This window comes from Mus musculus, chromosome 2 (genome assembly GCF_000001635.26).
Source record: "Mus musculus strain C57BL/6J chromosome 2, GRCm38.p6 C57BL/6J".
Classification (NCBI taxonomy): Eukaryota; Metazoa; Chordata; class Mammalia; order Rodentia; family Muridae; genus Mus; species Mus musculus.
Genome location: NC_000068.7, coordinates 132,525,959 through 132,548,524, shown reverse-complemented (window position 1 = coordinate 132,548,524; position 22,566 = coordinate 132,525,959). Strand labels below are relative to the sequence as shown.

Sequence of the window (22,566 nt, the reverse complement as noted above, 5' to 3'; positions counted from 1 at the left end):
ATCCTGCTTCTGCTTCCCAAGTGCTGGGATTGCAGAGATGTACACCCATGTCTGGTTTCATATTGGGGATCAAATCTAGGGCTTCATGAATACTTAGGCGAGTACCTACCAACTAAGTTCTAGCCCTAATTTCTTTTTTTTTCCCCCCCGAGAGAGGGTTTCTCTGTATAGCTCTGGCTGTCCTGGAACTCACTCTGTAGACCAGGCTGACCTCAAGCTCAGAAATCTGTCTCCCTCTGCCTCCCGAGTGCTGTGATTAAAGGCGTGTACCACCACTGCTCAGCTCCTAGATTTTTTATCAGTAGTCTTCTGTAGACTCCAAGTTCACTTTGAAGGTTTTAGGGGGCTGAAAATTAACAATATTTAAAAATTCAGGGCAGCCCACAAAGGTGGGTAAATGGTTAAAAGAGCCCTTTTTATTCTTTGAGTGGCTTGAGCTCAGTTTCTAGTGCATGGATGGTGCAGGTCATTACCTCTTGGAACTCCATCTTGAGGGAATCTGACCTCCTTTTCTGGCCTCCACAGGCACTGTGCATATTTACCCCCCCCCCCCACACACACACATTCATTTAATGACTAAATCTATTAAAAAATGTAATAGATTTTTGCATAGTTTGAAGCATGGCTCAGTGCTGCTAATAAGCCTGATGACATGAGTTCACTCCCTGGCACCCACATAATAGGAGACCCACCTTTGACAAGTCCTCTGACCTCTACATACATGAGATGACGTTTGCCTGCCAAACATCCTCATTCTCCCACACACACTAACTCAGGATATCCTGAACCTCATTTTTTTTTTTAGGAAGATCTCAGTGAGCATGTAGTTCAGGGTGATGTTCTTCCTGGACACGTGGGCACAGCATGCCTCCTGTCTTCTACCATTGCTGAGAGTGGAAGAAGCGCTGGAATCCTTACTCTTCCCATCATGAGCAGAAATTCCAGAAAAACTATAGGCAAAGTCAGAGGTAAGTTGGGGAGAAGCAGCTAGGCCCTTACAGCTAAACTAAGGTTATGCCAATTTTTTAAAAGAGTTATTTATTTTATATGAGCACATTGTAGCTATACAGATGGTTGTGAGCCTTCATGTGTGATTGCTGGGAATTGAATTTTAGTACCTCTGCTCGCTCCTGTCAGCCCCACTTGCTCAGTCCCTGCTCGCTCCGATTTATTATACATAAGTACACTGTAGCTGTCTTCAGACGCATCAGAAGAGGGCATCAGATCTCATTACGGGTGGTTGTGAGCCACCATGTGGTTGCTGGGATTTGAACTCAGGGCCTTTGGAAGAGTAGTCAGTACTCTTACACACTGAGCCATCTCACCAGCCTGCCAAATTTTTTATTTGTGAATGATAAAAGTAAACTGTCTACTTTCATTGTTTAATAACACTTTAAGGAGCATAGTTACTGAATTTTCGGCTTTTACTCTGAATCAATTTTATGTTGATCTTTTTCTTTTTAACAAAACTGGTTAAGTACTTTTCAGATGCCTTTGAGCCTATAGTCTTGCTGTCTTTTTAATCATGCCCCCCCCTTTTTCTTATGGAAGTTGATTTTATCATCATCAAGCCATTACCTGGATATAGTTGTTCTATGCAGTCTTCATTTTCCAAGTATTGGAAACCAAGAATACCATTGGACGTTGGACATCGTGGTGCAGGGAACTCAACAACGACTGCCAAGTAAGTTTTATTTATATTTGGATATGATTTTGGATATGATTTTGGATATTTTGGATATGTAGCCCAAACTTGGTGGAATTTTACCTGCTAAATGTCAGAAAGTACCTTTTATTACCTGTAGAATTAAATGAAAGTGGTGATGAAAGAAATTACTGTTTCAATAGAAACAACGGCTTTCCTGAGATAATGTTCAATCTTTTCCATATACTGGCTGCATAATGAAAAAGACATTAAAAATTGAAAGCCAGGAGGAAAGTTTCAATGCAGAAAGCTTTTTGGCCTCTTTGTCATCACTCTTGATTGTTGCTCTTGCAGGCTGCTCTGTTTCCTCTGGCTCTTGGTTACCTCAGCTATGGAAGGGTTGGTCAAGACTGTCCTTAGGGATTCTTTTCTCCATAGCCATGCTTCTGTGGACATGTATAAGTCCAAGGAATTGAGTTCAGCATAGACTTCATAAGACACAAATGCCAGCCTAATACAGTTGTGTTTCCCTCCCAGTTTTGTAAAACTGTCAGTGTTGTATTTCATTGCTCTAGGCTTTCTACTATAAAATTTAATTTAATCCAATTTAGAAGAAGGTATATCCTTTTGTTTGAGAGGCTCTGCCAGTGCCTGACAAATACAGAAGTGGATGCTCACAGCCATCCATTGAACTGAGCACAGGGTCCCTAATGAAGGAGCTAGAGAGGACCCAAGGAGCTGAAAGGGTTTGCAGCCCCATAGGAGGAACAACAATATGAACCAACCAGTTCCCGCAGAGATCCCAGAACTAAACCACCAACTAAAGAGTACACATGGTGGGACTCATGGCTCTGGCTACATATGTAGCAGAGGTTGGCCTAGTCGGTCATCAATGGGAGAAGCCCTTGGTCCTGTGAAGGCTCTATGACCCAGGGTAGGGGAATGTGAGGCCAGGAAGAGAGAGTGGGTGGGTTGGTGAGCAGGGGGAGGGGGGAAGAGATAGGGAGAAGAGGGTTTCGGAGGGGAAATCATGAAAATAAAGAAAAATATCTAATAAAAAATGTAATCCTATTTAAACTATGTTAAATATATATTTATTATATATATATAATATATTTGCATGTATATATTTATTAATGTGTATGCAATGCTCATGGAATATGAAGGATGTCACATCACCTAGAACTGGGGTTACAGGTTGTTGTGAGCCATCCAGTGTGGATGCTAGCTAGGCGGCAAACTTGTTTCTAGAATAGCAAGTGCTCTTAACCAACGATTCACATCTCCAGCCCCCACATCATTCTGGCATGGCAGTGGTGGCACATACCTTTAATCCAAGCACTTGGGATGAGAGGCAAGTGGAATTTTTAGAGTTCAAGGCCAGCCTGATCTCAAGGCTGTCCCTTATTACTTACACTTACATACTTAGACCAGTTGTGAAACTCGGTTTCTAATAAACAAACAAATAAATGATTCTGAGGTGCTCTGGGACTTGTGGTTACTGTTATGATCTTTTAGGTCTCCAAACCAAGTCAGCTTACATTTAAGTAAGAAGCAAGCACTTTCAAGTTCCATGTTAATAATTTCTCTCCTTATATACGTGTGTGTGTGTGTGTGTGTGTGTGTGTGTGTGTGTGTGTGTATGTATGTGTGTGTGACTCACTGAATGTGTAGCTAGTCTGGCAGCCAGCAAGCCCCAGCAATCCTCCTGTGCCTGCTTAACACCCCACCACGGGTTTAGGCATGTACAGCCATGTCTGGCTTTTTCACATGGGTGCTGCATCTGGACTCAAGTTCTTAGGCTTGAGCAGCAAACACTTTCAAGATTTATTTATTTTATGTATATGAGTGCACTATAGCTGTCTTCAGACACACCAGAAGAGGGCATTCAATCCCATTACAGATAGTTGTGAGCCACCATGTGGTTGCTAGGAATTAAACTCAGGACCTCTGGAAGAGCAGTCAGTGCTCTTAACCGCTGAGCCATCTCTCCAGCCCAGCAAACACTTCCTATTGAGCTCTTCCTTCATCTACTCTCCTTTTTAATACAGTCTACCCTGTTGGTGTGTCAGTCATTCCCAGTTCCCCATGTTTTGCCAGTATGAAGTCATTTGGAGGCTTTATAAGTAGTACATTTCTTTTCAGTTTCTTTGTTCCCTTGAAAAGGATTGTTTTCCTTAATCAGGCACCTCACTTATTTCCAAGAAAAGATTCAAGTACAGGGAAGCTATGTATTTTAATGTGGAATCTATATCATTGTAAGTAACAGAGCTGGTGCTTGAAATAAGTGCACATACCAGCCAAGAGTGTTCACTATCATATTTTAAGTATAGTAAAATTATAGTCCTGTTTTCACTGTTGAAGATGCGATGTAGTTGGCTGCCTACAATGTTCTTTTCTTTAGTCCCTGATGACTGTATTTCTTTATTTCAGGCTAGCTAAAGTACAGGAAAATACTATCGCTTCTTTAAGAAATGCTGCCAGTCATGTAAGTATTCTTTCTGTAAACAACTTTAGATTGTTGAGATAGAGACAGGGATCTCTTCCAGTTTGTACTAACAGATAAAAAGAAAACTATTGTGAAAATGTTTCTAAGTGAAGAATAAATACCTTTTGGTATTTGTATTTAGATTTATAATGAAGATTTACATGTAAATAACAGAATAATACCTATATGAGTGTTTTGCCTGCGTGTGTGTGAGTGCACTGTTTGTGTGTCTGGTTTCCTTAGAGGCCAGAAGGTGTCAGATCCTGTACACTTGGAGATACAACTATTCGAGAATCATTATGTGGGTGCTGGGAACTAAACAGATATTTTGAAAGAGCAAAAAAATAAATAAGAGCTTTAAACCTCTTGCGCATGCACACAATGCCCCACCACTCTCCCCACTTTGTGATCACTCTTGCTGTCTAAAAAAAAAATAGCAGAAGATGGCTTAAATTTAGTTCAGCCAGGCTGGTCTTGAACTTAGGGGGTCCCCTGCTTCTGTTTCTCAAGGGTTGCAGTTATTACAGGTATGAGCCACCATGCCCCTTCTCTCCTTTCTTGAGATAAAAAGTTCCTAATGCTTGGTTTTACTTTAGAAACAATGCTAGTAGAAGGTAGTGATTTTATTTAACTCTCATTGCATTTTAGTATCTTTGGGGGTGGGGGAGTTGCTGGCACTGTCTACATGTGGAGGTCAGAGGACAACTTGGAAATTGGTACCCTACTTCCATCATGTGAGTCTTGGAAAGTAAACTCAGGTTATCAGACTTGGTGCCAAGTACATCTACCCACAGAATTATCATCTGGCTGCCTCTATATGACACTTAAAAAATATATCAGTACTTGTATGAAGTACCATATTGAAATAAATTATTCTATACTTTAAAAGAAAAACAAACATAAACGATTATATTAAATTTTTTCTTTTATCCAATCATTGTTTATTTTTTGTCCTCCACCAGAGAAACTCAGGCTCTACACTTAAACTGGGGTGGGGGATGAGAGGGCATCTTATTTTATTTCTTCCCACAGTTTTTCACAATGGCTTTCACTTCCCAAAGTAATTTAAACTGTTAGTGCCACTTATCTTTAATCTCAGCACTTGTGCGTTGAGGGTAGGTTGGATCTCTGTGAATTCATGGCCAGATAGGGCTGCACAGACAGATCCTGTATCAAAAAAATTAATACATCGTTTTGTCTTCTATTTGAAAGGATATACTAATCCAGGGGCATACTGATCCATAGTTGATAATCTGTAGCTAGTTTTAGTTTATTGTTGCTAATTAAGCAGCATCTTGGTAAAGTTCTCTTTCAGATGTGTGACTATGTAAAATAAACCATTTTAACTAAGGAAATGTGACTTCATGTGTATGGGGAATTACAAGGAAATAGTGTAGTTCCCTTTTAGAAAAGTATGGTATTTTTAAAAGAGTTTTAATTTGCATGTATGTATGTATGTGTGTGTGTGTGTGTTTGTGTGCACATGCATGCACATCATGTGCATTCCTCCCCTGCTGAGGCAAGAAAAGAGTGACAGAGTTGTAGATGGTTCTGAGTGACCTGACTTGTGAGCTGGGAACTGAACCTGGCTTCTCCACAAGAGCAGCGAGTACTCCTAACTCCTTATGCTCAGGTGACTGCAGGAGCAGAGCGCGGAGGCTCTGTAGTGCATTCTTCCCCTCATTTCTTCCTGACGCTCTGTTGTGTAGCTGTAATAGAGAGAGAGTCTTGTGCTCCTGCTCAGTGCACAGACAGGGGCATTGCCCTGAAGGCTCTCTCACTGTTTTTTAGTGCTGTGAGTGTTTGCAAATGGATGGGAATACCTCAACACACATCTTTTTATTTGGCCAGGAAAAAGTTGTACTTTTGTAAAACAGAAAGTTGTAAGAGACCAGTTAACCATGTTGGAGAAGTTTGAAGCGAGATATTCATGAAGTGGTTTTATTGTACAAAATTATAATGGCTTTGTGTACAAAATTATAATTTTACCTTAAAAAATTTTGATCTGTGATGAGAAATGTGTTGTCTGCTTCCTTGCTTCCTTTTCTTCTGTCAGGGCGCAGCATTTGTAGAATTTGATGTCCACCTTTCAAAGGACTTTGTGCCCGTGGTGTATCATGACCTCACCTGCTGTCTGACCATGAAGAGGGTATGTTGACATCCTTGTAGTTTATGCTTACTGTGATAAGATGTTTGTTTTTATTATTTGTTACAGTTGGTGAATTCACTTGCTTAGTGAATTACTACCGGGTCTTCTTAAGCCTTTATAGTATTCAGAGATAGGTTTGATGGAGTGATTTCCTGGAGTCGGGCAGCAGTGCCACTGGATTTTCTTTTTGATGTTACTGATGAATGGACATGTCAAGTATTTTCTGTATTGGTCCCTTGGTACAGTATTGAGGCAGAAGAGGAAGGTCATTTCCCCATGACTCCCATCTATTTCTGCTTCATATCTTAAATTAATCAGCTGGCACAGCTGGGGTGGAGTGCTGTGGCATCAGTATGCAGAGGCCTTTCAGTCAAGGCAGGCTAGATGGAAGATACAGGAATTTGAGGACTACAGAGCAGTGAGACACAGCTGCAGTAGAACCAGTAAGGAGAGGGGAGCATGTGATGATACAGGGAAGAGTCGCGTGTGGGGTCCTGAAGATTCACTGCTGCTGTTCTTGTGCTCGTCAGTGCTGGCGAGCACGTACACAAAACTGGTATTTTCTAAGGGACTTAAACTAGGTTCAACTTGGATTTTTTTTTTAATTGAATATCATTTTCAGTGATCTGGTTTAAAGTTAGCCAGTTTGCTGCTATTGGACAATAGAATCTGACAGGATAGCTGGCTCTCCCTGCTTAACAGATAGGAGGTTCTAAGAACAGACCCAGATGGGGACCCTTCTGTCTTAGGGGGGCAAAAGGAGAGGATTCATCTACTTTGCTACAAGAGAATGTTACTTCTAACGTAGCTCATTGAAGAGTATTATTGATCCCTTGTTTTCAGCAGACTGTCTTGTGCAGTTGAATCCAAATGAGCTAATGGGGGAATGAAACTAATGAATTGTATATATTTTTATCTTGAGTTTGATTTTTTTTAATTAGCATTTTCATGTAAAAACAATTCACCCATGTCCGTTAAATGCAAGTAGTTCAGAAGATGAAATGAATGACAAATCTTCCTTCCCCTTCCCTTGATCTCATTCCCTTATTCTTAATAGTTTCTTGTGTGTCCTTCCAGAAAAAATTTGTGCATACACAGGTTTGTATCAATGCTCATCAGTGAATATATTTGCGCAATGACTTTTAATGTTGAGTTGATTTATTGGTGGTACCTTAATTCATTTCCTTAAAGAGTGGTACTTCCTACAGTATAACATTTGATATGGCTTTAAAATGTAGATTTGCCTGTGGAGGATACATGCTAGATCATGGTTCTTAAATATTGCTTATAGATAATCAGACACATTTTCATAGAACTGTTTGCGTGTGCACCTGCCACTTTTAGTGTAGTTTAAATATTAAAAGGCTTAGAAAAATTAGAAATTGATTTGCAGCATTAAATTGCTTATAGTACTTGCATGTTGATTTCCTAGGCATGTAGCATGAATCAGTGGCAGATGAAGTGGATACCGACCGCATGAAGGAGGCAGTAATACTAAGAGTAATAAGAGGAACGCCTGGCATCATGCTCTGCCATCGGTGCTTCCTCCCCGTCAGATGCCTCTTTCTTCCAGGCTCTGGCTGCCTACAGTAAAAACAGAAGCTAGGGGCTCAGGGTGTGGCTTTGGCTGTCTGCAGTAAAAACAGAAGCTCAAAGATGAGAGCCTTTGCCCAGCATGTGAAAGGCTGTGGGCTTTTTTGGGACTACAAGGAAAAAAAAAAGCAAAGCTGGAACAGGCGCTCCGGTAGTGGGCCTTTCTGCATGGGGTAATGGTTGATACCTACCAGCTCTCTCATCTTCAGTAAGTTGAGAAGGTAGGTGTATGCAGTGCAAACATTCAAAAATGGTAAAACAGATTTATTTCTCCCCCTTTCTACTAGAAATATGAAGCTGATCCAGTTGAATTGTTTGAAATCCCAGTAAAAGAATTAACATTTGACCAACTCCAGTTATTGAAGGTATTAACAGTGACACAAAATGCAAATATCCCTTCAGCTTTAGTATGGTTTACGTTTGTCTGATTTAGTAATGCTCTCTGCACATAAGAATGACTGCATTAAACATGCATGGGATAGTTTTTATATATACTAGGATCTTGGTATAATTTGCTTTACTGTGTAAGATTCCTTATCTCATCCCTACTAGATACTTAAATAAACAGCTAAGTATTAGTATTTATTATTAAACTGGTAATTTCACATTGTCTGTTCTAGCTTGCTAACTTTTCAAATTACCTTATGTAATTTCTTGCATCAACTATAGATTTTTTTTTTCTAATTGCATTTTGTGTTGTTTGTTTTACAGCTTTCTCATGTGACTGCATTAAAAACCAAAGACCGGAAACGTATGTGCTAGTTTGGAAGCATTGTTTTTGTTTTATGATTGTCATAGATACGTTTGTATCTTTGGTCATTTTAATGGCTATAGTATTGGTCCATGTGAATGTAATTTCATAGATCTGAATTGATTTTCAACAAAGGTGTTACATGCAAATAAGCATTTTACTACCTTCCTTAGTTTTATGTCAGTTCTTTCCAAAAATTCTTTTTTTTAAGATTTATTTATTTATTACATGTAAGTACACTGTATATACTGTAGCTGTCTTCAGACACACCAGAAGAGGGCGTCAGATCTCATTACAGTGGTTGTGAGCCACCATGTGGTTGCTGGGATTTGAACTCTGGACCTTCGGAAGAGCAGTCGGGTGCTCTTACTCACTGAGCTATCTCTCCAGCTCCCTTTCCAAAAATTCTTAACCATTACAAAGTAGAGTGCCTCTCAGGTACAGATTCCACTGCCAGTTGTTGTTGAATCAGCCCCATCCTTTCTAGCTGTGTTGGATGGCAAGTCACTTTACTGAACAACTTCCTGCCTCAGTGTCTTCCCAGAGTGTCCTGCTTCCCACAGCACTGTTTAGTGCCACTTTATATTCCACTCCCAACAGAGCTCTGTGATTTATGTACCTCTTGAAACCCATTGCTTTTGCAACCCCCTTCTTTAGCTGGAATATGTTATCTCTCAAAGGTAGGACAGTGGTTTCATAGACTGACTTTCACAGTGTTCTACAAAGGACAGGTACTCAAAAATGTCCTTTGTGAAAACCACATAGTAACTGCCTTTGTGAAGGCTTAGTAAGTGCTTTAGACACCAAGGTTGTCTTAATATGTGACTTCATAGGCTTACCTTTAATTATTTAATTCAAGTTTTTACTTAATTTTAGTTTTAAAATACATTTGAACTGCACATGAGTTGATTTTGTGTGTGTGTGTGTGTGTTAGGAAAAACTTCTGTACTTAATCTATTTTGGATTAAGAGATTATAACAAAAGTAGCTATAGTTTTGTTTTTAAGGTAGTTTCATGTAGCTCACGATAGCCTTGAGTTCACATATATCCAAGGATAACTTTGAACTTCTTATCTTTACCTTCCATGTGCTGGGATTACAGGTGTATGCCATGCCCAGTTTTATTCATCCCTGAAGCTGGAACCCAGGGTTTCATTGATGCCAGGTTATCTCCTTACCAACTGAGCTACAGCCCCAACTCTTTTTTTGTTTGTTTTTGTTTATTTTTATTTTTTTTGTTTTTTGTTTTTTCGAGACAGGGTTTCTCTGTGTAGCCCTGGCTGTCCTGGAACTCACTCTGTAGACCAGGCTGGCCTCAAACTCAGAAATCTGCCTGGCTCTGCCTCCCAAGTGCTAGGATTAAAGGCGTGCGCCACCACCGCCCGGCTACAGCCCCAACTCTTAGATTTTCTTTACTTTGTAATTTCTGAGCTGACTTTGATACAACTCCAAATTCCACCAAGAGATGAGTTACTACTAGCTACTATTCAGAGTCATCTAAACTGTTACTTACATGAAAATAATCACTTTTGGGACCACAAAGGATGGTGTTTAAATGAACTAGCTCGTTGTCTTTTTGCTAGATGCTTATTTAGAAAATGGGGTTCTTAATGGCTAAAGATAGCAAATGCAAGTCTTCAGAAGTAATCAGCCTAAAAGACCTGGTAATTACTTCAGTGTGCAGGCTGTCCTAAGGTTTGGGAGATCTGCTCTAGGGTCATTTTACTTACCAGACTTCTATAATTTAAAATTTCAGAATCTTTGTATGAGGAGGAAAATTTCTTTTCTGAAAATCAGCCATTTCCTTCTCTTAAGATGGTAAGTTCCTTGAGGGACACCTGGACAGGGCTATTTCATTGATATCTGTTTGCATGAATGATTTTTCTTATATTCAGTGGGCACTAAAAGGGCTCTGTGAATGTCAGCACCAGTGTAAGCTTATTATAGGTGCTCTTGGGTGGGTGGGGTGATTGAAGCATTTTGTCATATAGCTCAGGCTGCATAGATTCTGGAACTCCTCATTTTTCTGCCTCCTCACAGATAACTGGGATTGTGGGTGTTGTCTATTACCCTTGAGGCTGTGCTGCATTTAAAGAATAGCTTAACTGTTCACTTGAGTAAGACTTCCCTCTCACTGGGCTAATTTGATAATAGTAAGTTTGTATATTTCTGTATAAAGGGAAAAAGAGGACACAGGGGAAGAGATGGAAGGGAGATGTGATGATGGAAGAGGCTTCTCTAGTATTTAAAACCTATAGTTTGGAGAGAACATAAGAAACTTCATTATTGAAAATAGGGCATTTCAGAAATTCACCGTGAAAAGGTCTAAAGCAAAAAGTAGTGTAAAGATTTTAAAAATTGGCTGGTCACACCTTTCTTCCCAGCCCTCTGGGAGACAAAGACAGATCTCTGTATGGTCTGCCTGATCTTCATAGTTTATTTCAGCTAGGGCTACATAGTGAGACCTTGCTTTTAAAATAACGATGATGATAATATAAAAGCTAGAGACAATCTGGACAGTCTCAGGGAAGTCCATGTAGATGCTGGTGAGATGCCAAGTGTCCAGATAATTTTCTTCAGAAAAGATGAGCAGCTTGTAAATTCTGCCTGCTCCCCTCTGTGTGTATTAGCCCTTTTGATTTATGAACCTCAGAATAATATAGTGTATTTTTTTGTGGGGAAAGTATCAATCAGCATGGTATTTGTTGAACAACACCTTTAAATAAAAGCTTAAGTGATGGTTTTCATTTAATCTTAATTTATTGACATACCTAAATATAATTCAGAAAACATGACATAGGTAGGGTTGGGGTTGGGGGTTAAGATTAGAGTTAGATGTAGGAATAGGCAGGTTCTTCAATAACTCACTGCCTATAACTCACTTCAGATTTCTTTTTAAAGGAATGATGGAAAAAAGGTTAAGAGTCTTTGTGGTGACAATTGAGTTGTCAAAGACATTGCTTGAATCTGCTGCTTTTTAAAAAATTTTTTTTTGATGTTAAAAAAGTTAGTTCACAGTGACAGGAAGACATATTGGTAATGTAGGTAATATAGTCTTAGCTGATTTTGTAATTACGTGTTTTTTTTTTCTTATTTTGCCATTCATTTTACCAAAAACAACGCAATTCATCATCAACAAACAACGCTAGGTTTTAGAATCATTGCCAGAAAATGTAGGATTTAATATAGAAATAAAATGGATTTGCCAACACAGGGTAAGTACTTTTTTTGTTACTCTATTTTTTTTAAATGGGATTAAGTAAAACTGAAATCTTGTTTCATTGAAGCACATTGATTGATGGATCTTTTAGAATTGAAAAAAGAAGGGCTGGAGAGATGACTCAGCGGTTAATAGTTCTCACTGGCTGCTCTTCTAGAGGTCCTGAGTTCAATTCCCAGCAACCACATGGTGGCTTACAACCATCTATAATGGGACCTGATGCCCTCTTCTGGCATATAGGTCATATGTGTATGTATAGGTCATATACATACATCTTGAAATTGAGTTGAAAAAAGAAGAAAAACTATTGTGTGTATTTGTGAATGTGGGTATGTGTGCTGGGAAGGACTGTCCTGTCCTTCTGTCCTCCACTGTGGACTTGAATCAATCAAATTCAGACTTGGGTAACAAGCACTTTACCTGCCAAACCATCTCACCAGCCTTGCACAGTTTTAATAAATAGGTTAAGGGTCTTTTGTGGTGACAATTGAGTTGTCAAAGACATTACTTGAACTTGTTGCTGTTTTAAAAACTTTTTTTTTTAGTTTGCTATTTAGCAAAATAAATCTAGTATGAATACTTTTAATTGCTAAATATATATTATACAAGTTTTGATGTATTAAGTGACCTGAGTATACATCATAAAAACAGTTTCTGGGTATATTTAAAAAGTAGATAATAGATAGTCAAACTCTCACTAATTTTTTTGTTTCTTTTTTTTTTTTACATCAAATCATATGTTAGAATTATTAAACACATTTATTTTTAAATTGTAATACAAATTTAGGAGAAATGTCTGTGAATCCTAGGTTTAGTCATTCATGATCCAGAAATATTTACAAGGAAGATAATAAAGACCAGGCATTTTCTGAGTGCTGAGAACATAGGTAGAATAAGGACAAGATAAGGTCCTGGTTTTCTGGAGTTTTATGCTAGTCCAGGAGAACACTGGTTAATGAACTATTGGGACTGGAGAGCACTTACTGTTCTTACAGAGTATACAAGTACAGTTCTAAGCACCAGTTCCTCACGACTGCTTCTAACTGTCTGTAACTATAATATTGTATATGCTTTTGGGAAACACATTATTACATTTTTAAGTGTTGGGCTGATTGTTGCTGAAGCTTTCTCTAACACTGCAGCTCTAGCACATCTCAGCCCCTCAATTTCCTTTCTTATAGGATGGAGTATGGGATGGCAACTTATCAACATATTTTGATATGAATGTGTTTTTGGATATAATTTTAAAAACTGTTTTAGAAAATTCTGGGAAGAGGAGAATAGTGTTTTCTTCTTTTGATGCAGATATTTGTACAATGTAAGTAATATTCATGTTTTTTAAAATTGATTCTATATTCTTTGTAGCTAGGATTTGGGAGGCAGTTTTGGGAGGTTATCCAGATGGCATCCTCTCAGTCAGTTGCCCATGTTTTGTTTTCTTCCTGAAAAGGGAGAGGCACTTGTTTGTCAAGTGCACTCCACCACTCCTTTAGGGACCTATAACCCTATATCTGGCATTTATCCTCCATATCAGATGTAAGCCCCAGGGGTTTCCCATTACATTCAGTTTCTAAATGTAAAAACTTCACATCTTTGTTTGACTTGGTTGTATCTGAGTAATGGATTGGTCTTTCTTGTTCTGCCTTCTAGAGTTTCTCAATCTGTAGAACATGAATTCACTGTAGTTTAGGCAGCCTTGAGCTTACAGTGATCCTCCAGCCCCAACCTTCTGGACCCATGATGCCTAGCTCTTTCTCTGTTTTGTTTTCTTTTTAGTAATTTTTAAAGTTTCAAAGTAATTTTGTTATCATCCTAGCAATCTTTCACCTTTATCTTGTCAATTTAGGGTTCGGCAGAAGCAGAACAAATATCCCATATTATTTTTGACCCAAGGAAAGTCTGATATTTACCCCGAACTCATGGACCTCAGATCTCGGACAACACCCATTGCAATGAGTTTTGCACAGTTTGAAAATATTTTGGTAAGTTGTGTTTCAGTTTCCTTTCTTTCATATGAATGCCTTGTATTTCCTTCAAGTGCTCTCATCCCCTGCTCTCTCACAAAGGTGCGATCTTTGTTTAATTGTTATTGTTACATGCATATACATGATGAACAGATTAACACAGCTGGCTAAGTACATTGTGTGTTGCTTGTATGTAAGTTCTCATTTTGTTTTAGACAGTATTAAATAAGATTTCCTATTCTAACAACTGGCAAAAGGTTTAGCTAATATCAAGTAGAGAATTGATAATGATTGCACATTCAATATGTGCTTATAAATTACATTTATATATTAATGTTTTATATAGAGAATCCATTAATAAGGGAAATTATAGGAAAAATGTGTCCATATTTTTCCTCTTGCATCTCCTTTAGAGAGCACTAACCTGATCATTTAGTATCTGTAATGACTACATTTCTTTAATGAATTTTTCTTGTTCTAGGGGATAAATGCCCATACTGAAGACCTCCTTAGAAACCCATCCTATGTCCAAGAGGCAAAAGCTAAGGGATTGGTCATATTCTGCTGGGGTGATGATACCAACGATCCTGAAAACAGAAGGAAACTGAAGGAATTTGGAGTAAATGGTCTAATATATGATAGGTATTTGTTTTTCATAAAAAATTTCCATGGAATTTTTCAAAAAGTATAGTAGTTTTTATCTTTTAAACTATTAAATTTAGTTAAGTTAAAATTATGTAGTTATATAAAGTTTATTCAGACACTTGTGATCTTGTCCCAGATGTTGAGATATGTCAAAAGTCACTTAAGAAGCCCTAACCCAAATGTGTAGTTCCCCTGGAGTGAGGATACCTGCCTTTCCCACACCTGCTGTCAAAACTTTTCTGCAGTTGTCTTAGTTCCTTTCTAGAGGCACCATGACCAAGGTGACAGTTGGCAGTTCCAGACGGTGAGCCCATGCCCATCATGGGGGTGTGGCAGCAGGCAGGCATGGCACTGGAGTAGTAGCTAACAGCTTACTTCTGATCCACAAGCAGGAAGCAGAGAGACAGACAGACAGACAGACAGGCCCTGGTGTGGACTTTTGAAACCTCAAAGTTTACTGCCTTGTGGCATACAAGGCCATACATATCTCCTAATCCTTCCCAAATAGTCTACCAACTGGGGACCATACTCTCTCAGTGATCTCATTGCATTCTGTGGCTTTTTATATCTTTATGCATTAACAGTACTTTATGTATCCAACTCAGGACATTTCCCTGACTTTAAAAACTTTTATGTCCCTTACCATCTTGATTTCAGCATAAATGCCTCACTGTTCATTCTGCTTTCCCAGTTAAATCCTTGAATCTTCCATAGCAGTGTCTTTCACCTCTCACTCCCATTTTCCTCTGAGATCTTTCCTTTCAGAACATCCCTCCATGGGCTATTTCTTTTTGCTTCAGAGAATAATTCCTGTACACTGAAATGTCACTTGCACAAGGACGACACTATTTTAAATAGTAGCTTCTGTTCACAGGGAGCTTCTCAACTTTGCTCACGATCATTTATCACCAACAAACATACATGTATGTAACTTTATACCATGTGTCTTTTCCTTCCTGGCCTCTTTGAACTAGTACCTCCCTGTTTCCTAATGCATACACAGAGTGTAGGTTGCACAAGGACAGGACATTTTGCTTTTTTTGTTTACTGTCTTCAGAGGCTAGGTCAGTAAGAGAAAGACTGGGATCAAATACTTGTTGACTTGATATAAAAACCAGCTTCCTAGGAATTGGTATATAAGATGTAAGTTTAATAGCTGCTAATACTTAGAAAGTTGCTTAGTATATAGATGTTTTAGGTTGTTAAAAAAAACATTGACTTGATGGAAGCAGTGTTTTGACCAGACCTGCTTTAAGGGAAAACAAAAATATGCTTTCCTTGGATTAATTCATACTACCCTTTGTCCTACTAAGTTATATCATTCTTTAATAAAGATTTTACTCCCACTATTTTGTCTGGTCTAGTTTGTTCACTTACTTCTTTTGATTTTGAAGATAGGGTTTTACTCAGGCTGTCTTAGTCTTGCAGTCTTCCAGTCTCAGCTTCCCAAAGACATTACAGTTGAGTGCTGCAATGCCTAGCTGGTCTGCTGTCTTATTTAACTACCTGCCTGCTTTTAAACCAGTTGGTTAATTTTGACTAAAACAGAGTGACTAGCCAGTTTTAAAAAAAAATAGGTGTTTTCAACTAACAAAATTAAAAACTTAAATTTCATATTAACAATTTAATAAAAATACCGACTTCATTAAAATTGGGAATTTTTATGTGAGTATGCAGAAGAAGAAATGACTACAGATATTTGGGGACAAGAAAAGAATGTGTAAGGTAATTCCATGTATGACTCTGCTAAGGAATACAAATTCCTTACAGAACAGATCTTCTTCTCGAGGGCTTTCATGCTTGAAGTGGATGGGATGCTGACATGTAATAGTAGGATGATGGTATAACAAGTGCTGAGAGTAGATTCCTCCTGGCTCCGCTTCTTTGAAGAGAAAGAGCAGAGGTGAAAGTTTCAGATGTTCAGATTTGCTCTGGTGGGACTTGCATTTCAGGCATGGGCCCAGCGGCATTTGGAGGGCCAACCTGACATGGGCTCTACTTAGGGAGGTTGTAGTGGTAAGCATATAACATAAACAATAGCTCTCTAAGGCAATCAGAACACAAGCCTTTAGTCCTTTAGCTGTCTGACCTCTTGGGCTTTTTCATTCTATTTACTAGTGTGTTTTTACATAGACAAGTTTAGAAAGTTTTGAGTAATGAGTGACTTGGAGCTTTAGGGGCATTTATGAGAGAATGGTGATAGAAGTGTGTAGGTTTGGTTTGGTTTTTGTTTTGTAGCCTCAGAACATAACAGTATAATGGTTAAATTCATACAAACATCAAATGTTTTAAGGCCTATTAAGGATTAAAATTTTGTAAGAGAAAAAATAAGTAGTTGATGGAATGCAAGGGAGGGAAGAGCTGGGGTTATACAGGAGCACGTGAGAACGTAAGATCACTTGCCCTTACACTCACTGCAAGGGTCTGTTCTTTCCCCTTCTCTCTTGCTCCTTTTTGGAGTTGATCGTGATGCTTGGGACTAAACTTGGGCCATTCCCAATGCCACTCAAGTTCTCTGTCCCTGGCCTGTGTTCCTGAGCCCCTAGTATGAGTCAACAAGCTGGGCTCTGAGGGGCATGACTGCAGTCTCTGCTTGCACAGAAGCAAGATAAAGCTAAATTAACCACTCCCAACTAAATGTTAGAAAATAAAGTAGAAAAGTGTAACAGCTTTGTACCATGTGCATAGTCTGTGCTTTAACCTTGTTGTTGAGAAGTAGTTTTTCATCGTTAAAAATGCATGCTGCAGGGATGAATAGCTCTAGTGTCTACTTAGCATACACAGGGGCTGGCCACACCCCCAGCACCATGTTTAAAGGGTGTGGTGGCCCATGACTGTAATCCCAGCACTCAGGTGGGGATAGCAGGATCAGCTTCATATGCTGTCTTCCCTCTCATGACCCTGTGTCGTTCATTGCATATATAGCTGGTCTTTGTCTGTGAGCAGGCCTCACCTACCAGAGGCTCTTTCTGATCTCTGGTCATTTGTGAGTTAAGTCACTGGGGACAAGTTTCAGGGCTCAGGAGGTTTTCCTCCTGTAAACTAAGGCATCACCAGTTGTATACTTCAAGAATCACTAGAGCACTACAAATTCCATTTTCTGATTCAAGGAATTGTTTTATGACCGGGGTTACAAAAGAACAGTCTATTCTGAGAATTAATTCACCTAATGCTTTGATCTTTATCATTATCTTAAAGTAGAATAAAATACAATAAGAATGAATATTCCAGGTAGTTTTAAAATGGATTTTCTTAAAAAGTTAAGTCAGACAGTCCTTAATAAACATGAAATTACATTATTCTTATTGTGTGTCTGTTTTCACCATAGGATATATGATTGGATGCCTGAACAGCCAAATATATTCCAAGTGGAGCAGTTGGAGCGCCTGAAGCAAGAATTGCCAGAGCTTAAGAACTGTTTGTGTCCCACTGTTAGCCACTTCATCCCTTCTTCTTTCTGTGTGGAGCCTGATATCCACGTGGATGCCAACGGCATTGATAGTGTGGAGAACGCTTAGTTCACAGTGCACAGAGGACATTTAGGGGCACACCGCTGCCCTCATGTTTAGTTTTCACCATCGAGCACTGCTGTTGCCTCTTAGGTTTTTCAGTCCAATGAAGCAATAATGAAGTATTTTACTATTTCATTACAGGTCCCGCAAGAATATCAAGTATGCTATTTGTCACTTGTCCAGGTATAATTACCAATCAGTCTCTGTACAATAAGAAAATATACTGTTAAACATTTCAGTGAGATATCTAAGCCTATAATGGTGAATCTTCATTAAAAGTTGGAAATTAACGATATAAATATCTCATACTTAAAGTTCAGGCTTTTCATTTGATTAAGTCTTAAATCTTCAGTGCTTGAGAAAAATGATTGCATAATTATACCTGACCATGGAAAAACTAAGTACCTCAATGCATGCATTTGCACTGGTGGCTCCAGCTGCACAGGTCTGTGTCATCCATGTACATAGGTATCTTTACATGGTTGATAGGAACACGCACCATTTTCCTTTAGTATAAACCTCAGATTGCTGCCATTTCTCACCTGACCCAAGCCAGCCTGCAGATGAACCTCAAAACTTGTCTCATAAACCATTCAAAGATATTAAAGTTCCAGAATGCTGCAGGGTAACTTAATGTATAAAGTATTTGTAAGAAGTATATATTGCATATATAGTAGTGTAGATCAGAAGGTATCAATTTGACTCAATGCATGCTTTAGGTTTTAAGCATGAGATTGTACATGTTTACTGTTAAGTCCTTGCATCTGGTGCTAGGTGAGGGAGATGTTAAGGACATAAAATATTTTGTCGCCTAAAAAACAAAGTCTGTTTTAGACACTTTGAGTATGCTTATTTAGTGTCTCACTACCTAGTAAACATAAGTGTCTCACTACCTAGTAAACATAATTGCTGTGTGTTGCATAGTAGTTAAATTCCCATGCAGAAAAATAAATGTCCTGAATTCTCAAATTGGTATTCTTTATTGTTTAATATATATCATGTATGTAATTTATTTAGGAATGTAGATCTTACTGTATATAAATGCATGCTTTTAGGATTATACTAAGATTTCTTTAGAAGCAGATTGTACTGATAAAACTGTAACTTCAGAATGAATGTTAAATAAAATGACAGATTTATTTTTTTCCTCATCTTAAAATGAAATTTCAAGAAGGTATTTTGTAGAATGGTTTTATAATGGTATTCTGTCTTACAAATAGAAATTTTATTCTGCTTGTATGGGCCGACTCACCACACTTTCTCAGTGCTCCTGCTGAGGCAGTTTGTGCATGTATTGACAGAAGTTAAAAACATAAGACTTGAGATGACAAGTTGTACTTTTTTTTTTCTTTCAATTTTTGACACAACCTGTGTAGCCTTGGCTGTCCTGGAACTCACTGTGTAAGCCAGCTGGCTTTGAACTCTCAGATACATCTGCCTCTGCCTCCTAAGTGGTATTAAAGTCATGCGCCACCACCTTTGGCTTCCTGATTTGTTCTTAACAGTGCAACAATGGGGGTTTGGGTCAGTTCTTCACTGTGGGGAGATGGGGTCAGAAACCCTATGGTATTGTATTTGTAACATGATGTTTAGTGGAGCATAGTTTAGAAAATGGTCTTCTACAAGGGTATTTCTATATACTTTCCCATGTTGAATGAATCTTTAACATTTCCACATAATCAGGTACCTTCAGAAAATGTAATTGACTTTCTTCATAGACCTGTGTACCGTGTGGTGTGCTCCCTTTGCCTCTCTAGTTTTGTTCTGTGGCCATTCCCATGTATTTTCCCTCCTAGCTCCATTATTGTGTGTAGGACAGAAGAAAAGCACAAGGGTGCATCTTACAGAGGACTTGGTAGGGACTGGGCCCAAGCAGTTTAGTTTGCTGAGAAGAGCTAGGCTAGTGTACCATAGAGCCTGACCACTGTCTTCTCCATTACTAGTTGATTAGACTATGTGAGCTAACCTAGTGCCTCCATGTCACTAGCTGTCACCTTTCCTCTACTCAGCCATGCTGTGACTAGCTCTGCACCACTCCATCTGTGCCTATATGTCCTTTGCTTGGAACCTTCCCCATCAACTGGCCCACACTCTTGCTGCCTCATCTAACTATCCAGTGCCAACACTTTTGAATATTTTACTACTCCTTATTGCATTTACCAGTGATCTTACAGAGCCTTGGGACATTCCAGAGACACAGTTGGCATTCATCTTACCAACTTTACTTTTATTTCCACAGTAAATGAAATGTATTTATTTATTATGAAAGCACATTTTGAAGTGGCTTACATTATGACCACTGGGATAGCTTATTGATGTCAGTTATTACATGCAGATGTTTAATGTTAAATTATTTTACACTTTCTGGAAAGTTCTATGATTCTCTGGCATTTGCTCCCTATACTAGCTCTGCTCAGTATGGAGGCAAGGCATACAGCTCCCTCATGGAGGTGGTGGTAAGGATTGGTCTGACCTCTTGTCTGTGAACACAGAGCTCATTGGACTTGTGTGTGGTGCAGGGCAACTTGCCAGTCATGCACGATGACAGATCATTTCCCTTGTGCCTTTTTCTCTGTAGCTGTCACTGCATGTGTCATCTACAGTGTAATGGGTTTGGTTACATTAGCTTGATGAAAGAGCACTTAAAAGTTCATTCCTACATCTTAACAGCTACTCTGAAGATTTTTTTCATAAACGATTTTTGTGAATTTTATATTATGTACCCCAATCCCACTTATCCCCCTGACCTTATCTGCCCTCCGCCCTTGCAACACCCCCAAAAGAAAATAAGTCTCTCGGAAGCTGCAGTAGTATGTCACTTAGTATATCCTTTTGTCCATCTTTATTTGCAAATGCTCACAGCAGTAAATCATTGATCTGGTTCGAGGCCTCTGGCTTCTGCTACACTATCAATACTGGATCCTCACCTGCACTCCTCAGCTATCCTGTGTCATGAAGGTCCTGCAACTTTAGATCTACAGAACCAGCCCCTTTATGTGCTCTAGCTGTTCATAGATGGAATAGATGTTGGGATGGCCAGCTCAAAGCCCTGGATCTGGGCTTGGATGGTAGCTGAGTTGCTCAGCCCGCCAGCTCCTGCACCCCACACCACCAGGGCAAGCTCTCCAGCACTGACTGCCCCAGCTAGCTCATCCAGTGCTGCGGCTGGCAAGGGGCCAGTGCCAGCTCTTACTTCTCATGCCTTCGGGGCTGGCTCTACTGTGCTGCCTAAGGGAAGTGCTGGGCCCACTTCCATATGCTGCAGCGGCTGAGGCATGGAGCCAGTTCTGTGTAGCCCCTAGACATTAACAGGCTCCCAGGTGTCAAAAGAGTCCAAATCTAACACGTGGGGGGTGGGGGGTAGGGGAGGAAGGAGGGTCTTATTGAGCCTCAGGGATTTTCTAAGTGACTGGTCATAACTAAAGTGGGTTTTTCCTTCTAGCGTCACAACTGTCCTGTATATTTTATTAGCTACTGCAGTCCCCGGCAGCCTGGAGTTTTGTTCTGATTCTCAGGGGAGAGGTTACTTTGATGCTCACTGACATCACAACAGGTGGCTGCCGAGAACCAGACCTCAATAAGAGGTATCGAATCTATTTGATGAGCATTTGAAGGTTTAGAAAGTAGTCGTTGTTTTTCTTCACCTTAATTTTAATGGGATGGAGGAATGAATGATGTTCATTTGTGTTGTGACACTGACTACAGTTGAATGTATGCAGCCTACACACTACCGCCACACCCTTGACCTGTAAGCCTCATTCAGACCTGTCATCCACAGCTGAAACTGACTAAGGGTTTTCAAAAAAGGATATATTACAGGGCCAGGTTTAACCCCAGCACTTGGGGAGGATAACTCACCCCGACACTGCAGTTCTCCAGCCTACGGCTTCTGGGAGTCCTACTCTGGTTACCACTGTTCAAGGGTTCACTTCTTTATTTGGTTGGTTGGTTGGTTTTTGTTTTTGAGGCATGGTTTTGTGTATCCTTGGTTGTCCTGGAACTCCTTTTGTAGACCAGGCTGGCCTCAAACTCAGAAATCCACCTGTCTGTCTCCTGAGTGCTGGGAGCCACCACCTCGCCACTACCACACTGGGGGTTTGTTTTGTTTTAGCTTACAAAGTAAGCCTTTTCAGACAGCCTTAGTTTCACGCATACATCCCTCTACTTTTCTCCCCACCTCCCTGACCCAACCCTCCCCTGCCTAGATCTGGTAAAGGCTCTTGACACACGAGTTCAGGACATGCTGAAATCAGTGAGGAATGCACATCTGCACTGCATTAGGGGTAATCTGTTCAACATTGTCTTCCACTTTTCTTATTGATGTTCACTACATGCAGGTCGATATGTTTATTATAGTTACCCTTATATAAAATATATTTTTATAAAATATTAACCATGTTTTCCTTCTCAAATTTTCCAGTAGTCTCACTCATATACACCTGACTTTATTTTACTTTTCAATTTTTAGACTCAAACTTTGTTTTAAAATAGATTGTAACTTCCATTTGCCTACAAATCCTCTCAAATCATTTTTTGTCTTTAATTCATTTTGAGACAAGAGTTTTTCTTTTTGGTTCAGGGCAGCCTAAAACTCACTAAG

General features: G+C 39.4%; 1 protein-coding gene across 22 annotated transcripts in view; it reads left to right on the top strand.

The window, feature by feature from the left end:
- Window positions 1-19,443, top strand: part of Gpcpd1 (glycerophosphocholine phosphodiesterase 1) — a 49,167-nt gene extending 29,724 nt beyond the window's left edge. For 7 of the 22 annotated variants that reach the window (XM_030252130.1, XM_006500280.4, XM_006500276.4 and 4 more), the window contains 13 exons: window positions 806-968; window positions 1,552-1,684; window positions 4,079-4,133; window positions 6,190-6,282; window positions 7,360-7,380; window positions 8,163-8,240; window positions 8,587-8,626; window positions 10,382-10,443; window positions 11,775-11,840; window positions 13,027-13,163; window positions 13,692-13,827; window positions 14,291-14,451; window positions 17,783-19,442. In XM_030252130.1, coding sequence (XP_030107990.1) covers window positions 806-968; window positions 1,552-1,684; window positions 4,079-4,133; window positions 6,190-6,282; window positions 7,360-7,380; window positions 8,163-8,240; window positions 8,587-8,626; window positions 10,382-10,443; window positions 11,775-11,840; window positions 13,027-13,163; window positions 13,692-13,827; window positions 14,291-14,451; window positions 17,783-17,972 — 1,335 coding nt within the window. In that variant the 3' untranslated portion in view covers window positions 17,973-19,442. Of the gene's footprint in view, window positions 1-805; window positions 969-1,551; window positions 1,685-4,078; window positions 4,134-6,189; window positions 6,283-7,359; window positions 7,381-7,714; window positions 8,241-8,586; window positions 8,627-10,381; window positions 10,444-11,774; window positions 11,841-13,026; window positions 13,164-13,691; window positions 13,828-14,290; window positions 15,801-17,782 lie in introns of those variants that run through there. The other 15 variants (NM_027096.2, NM_001291052.1, NM_001291050.1 and 12 more) reach the window with 5 other exon arrangements.
- Window positions 19,444-22,566: the final 3,123 nt, after the last annotated feature.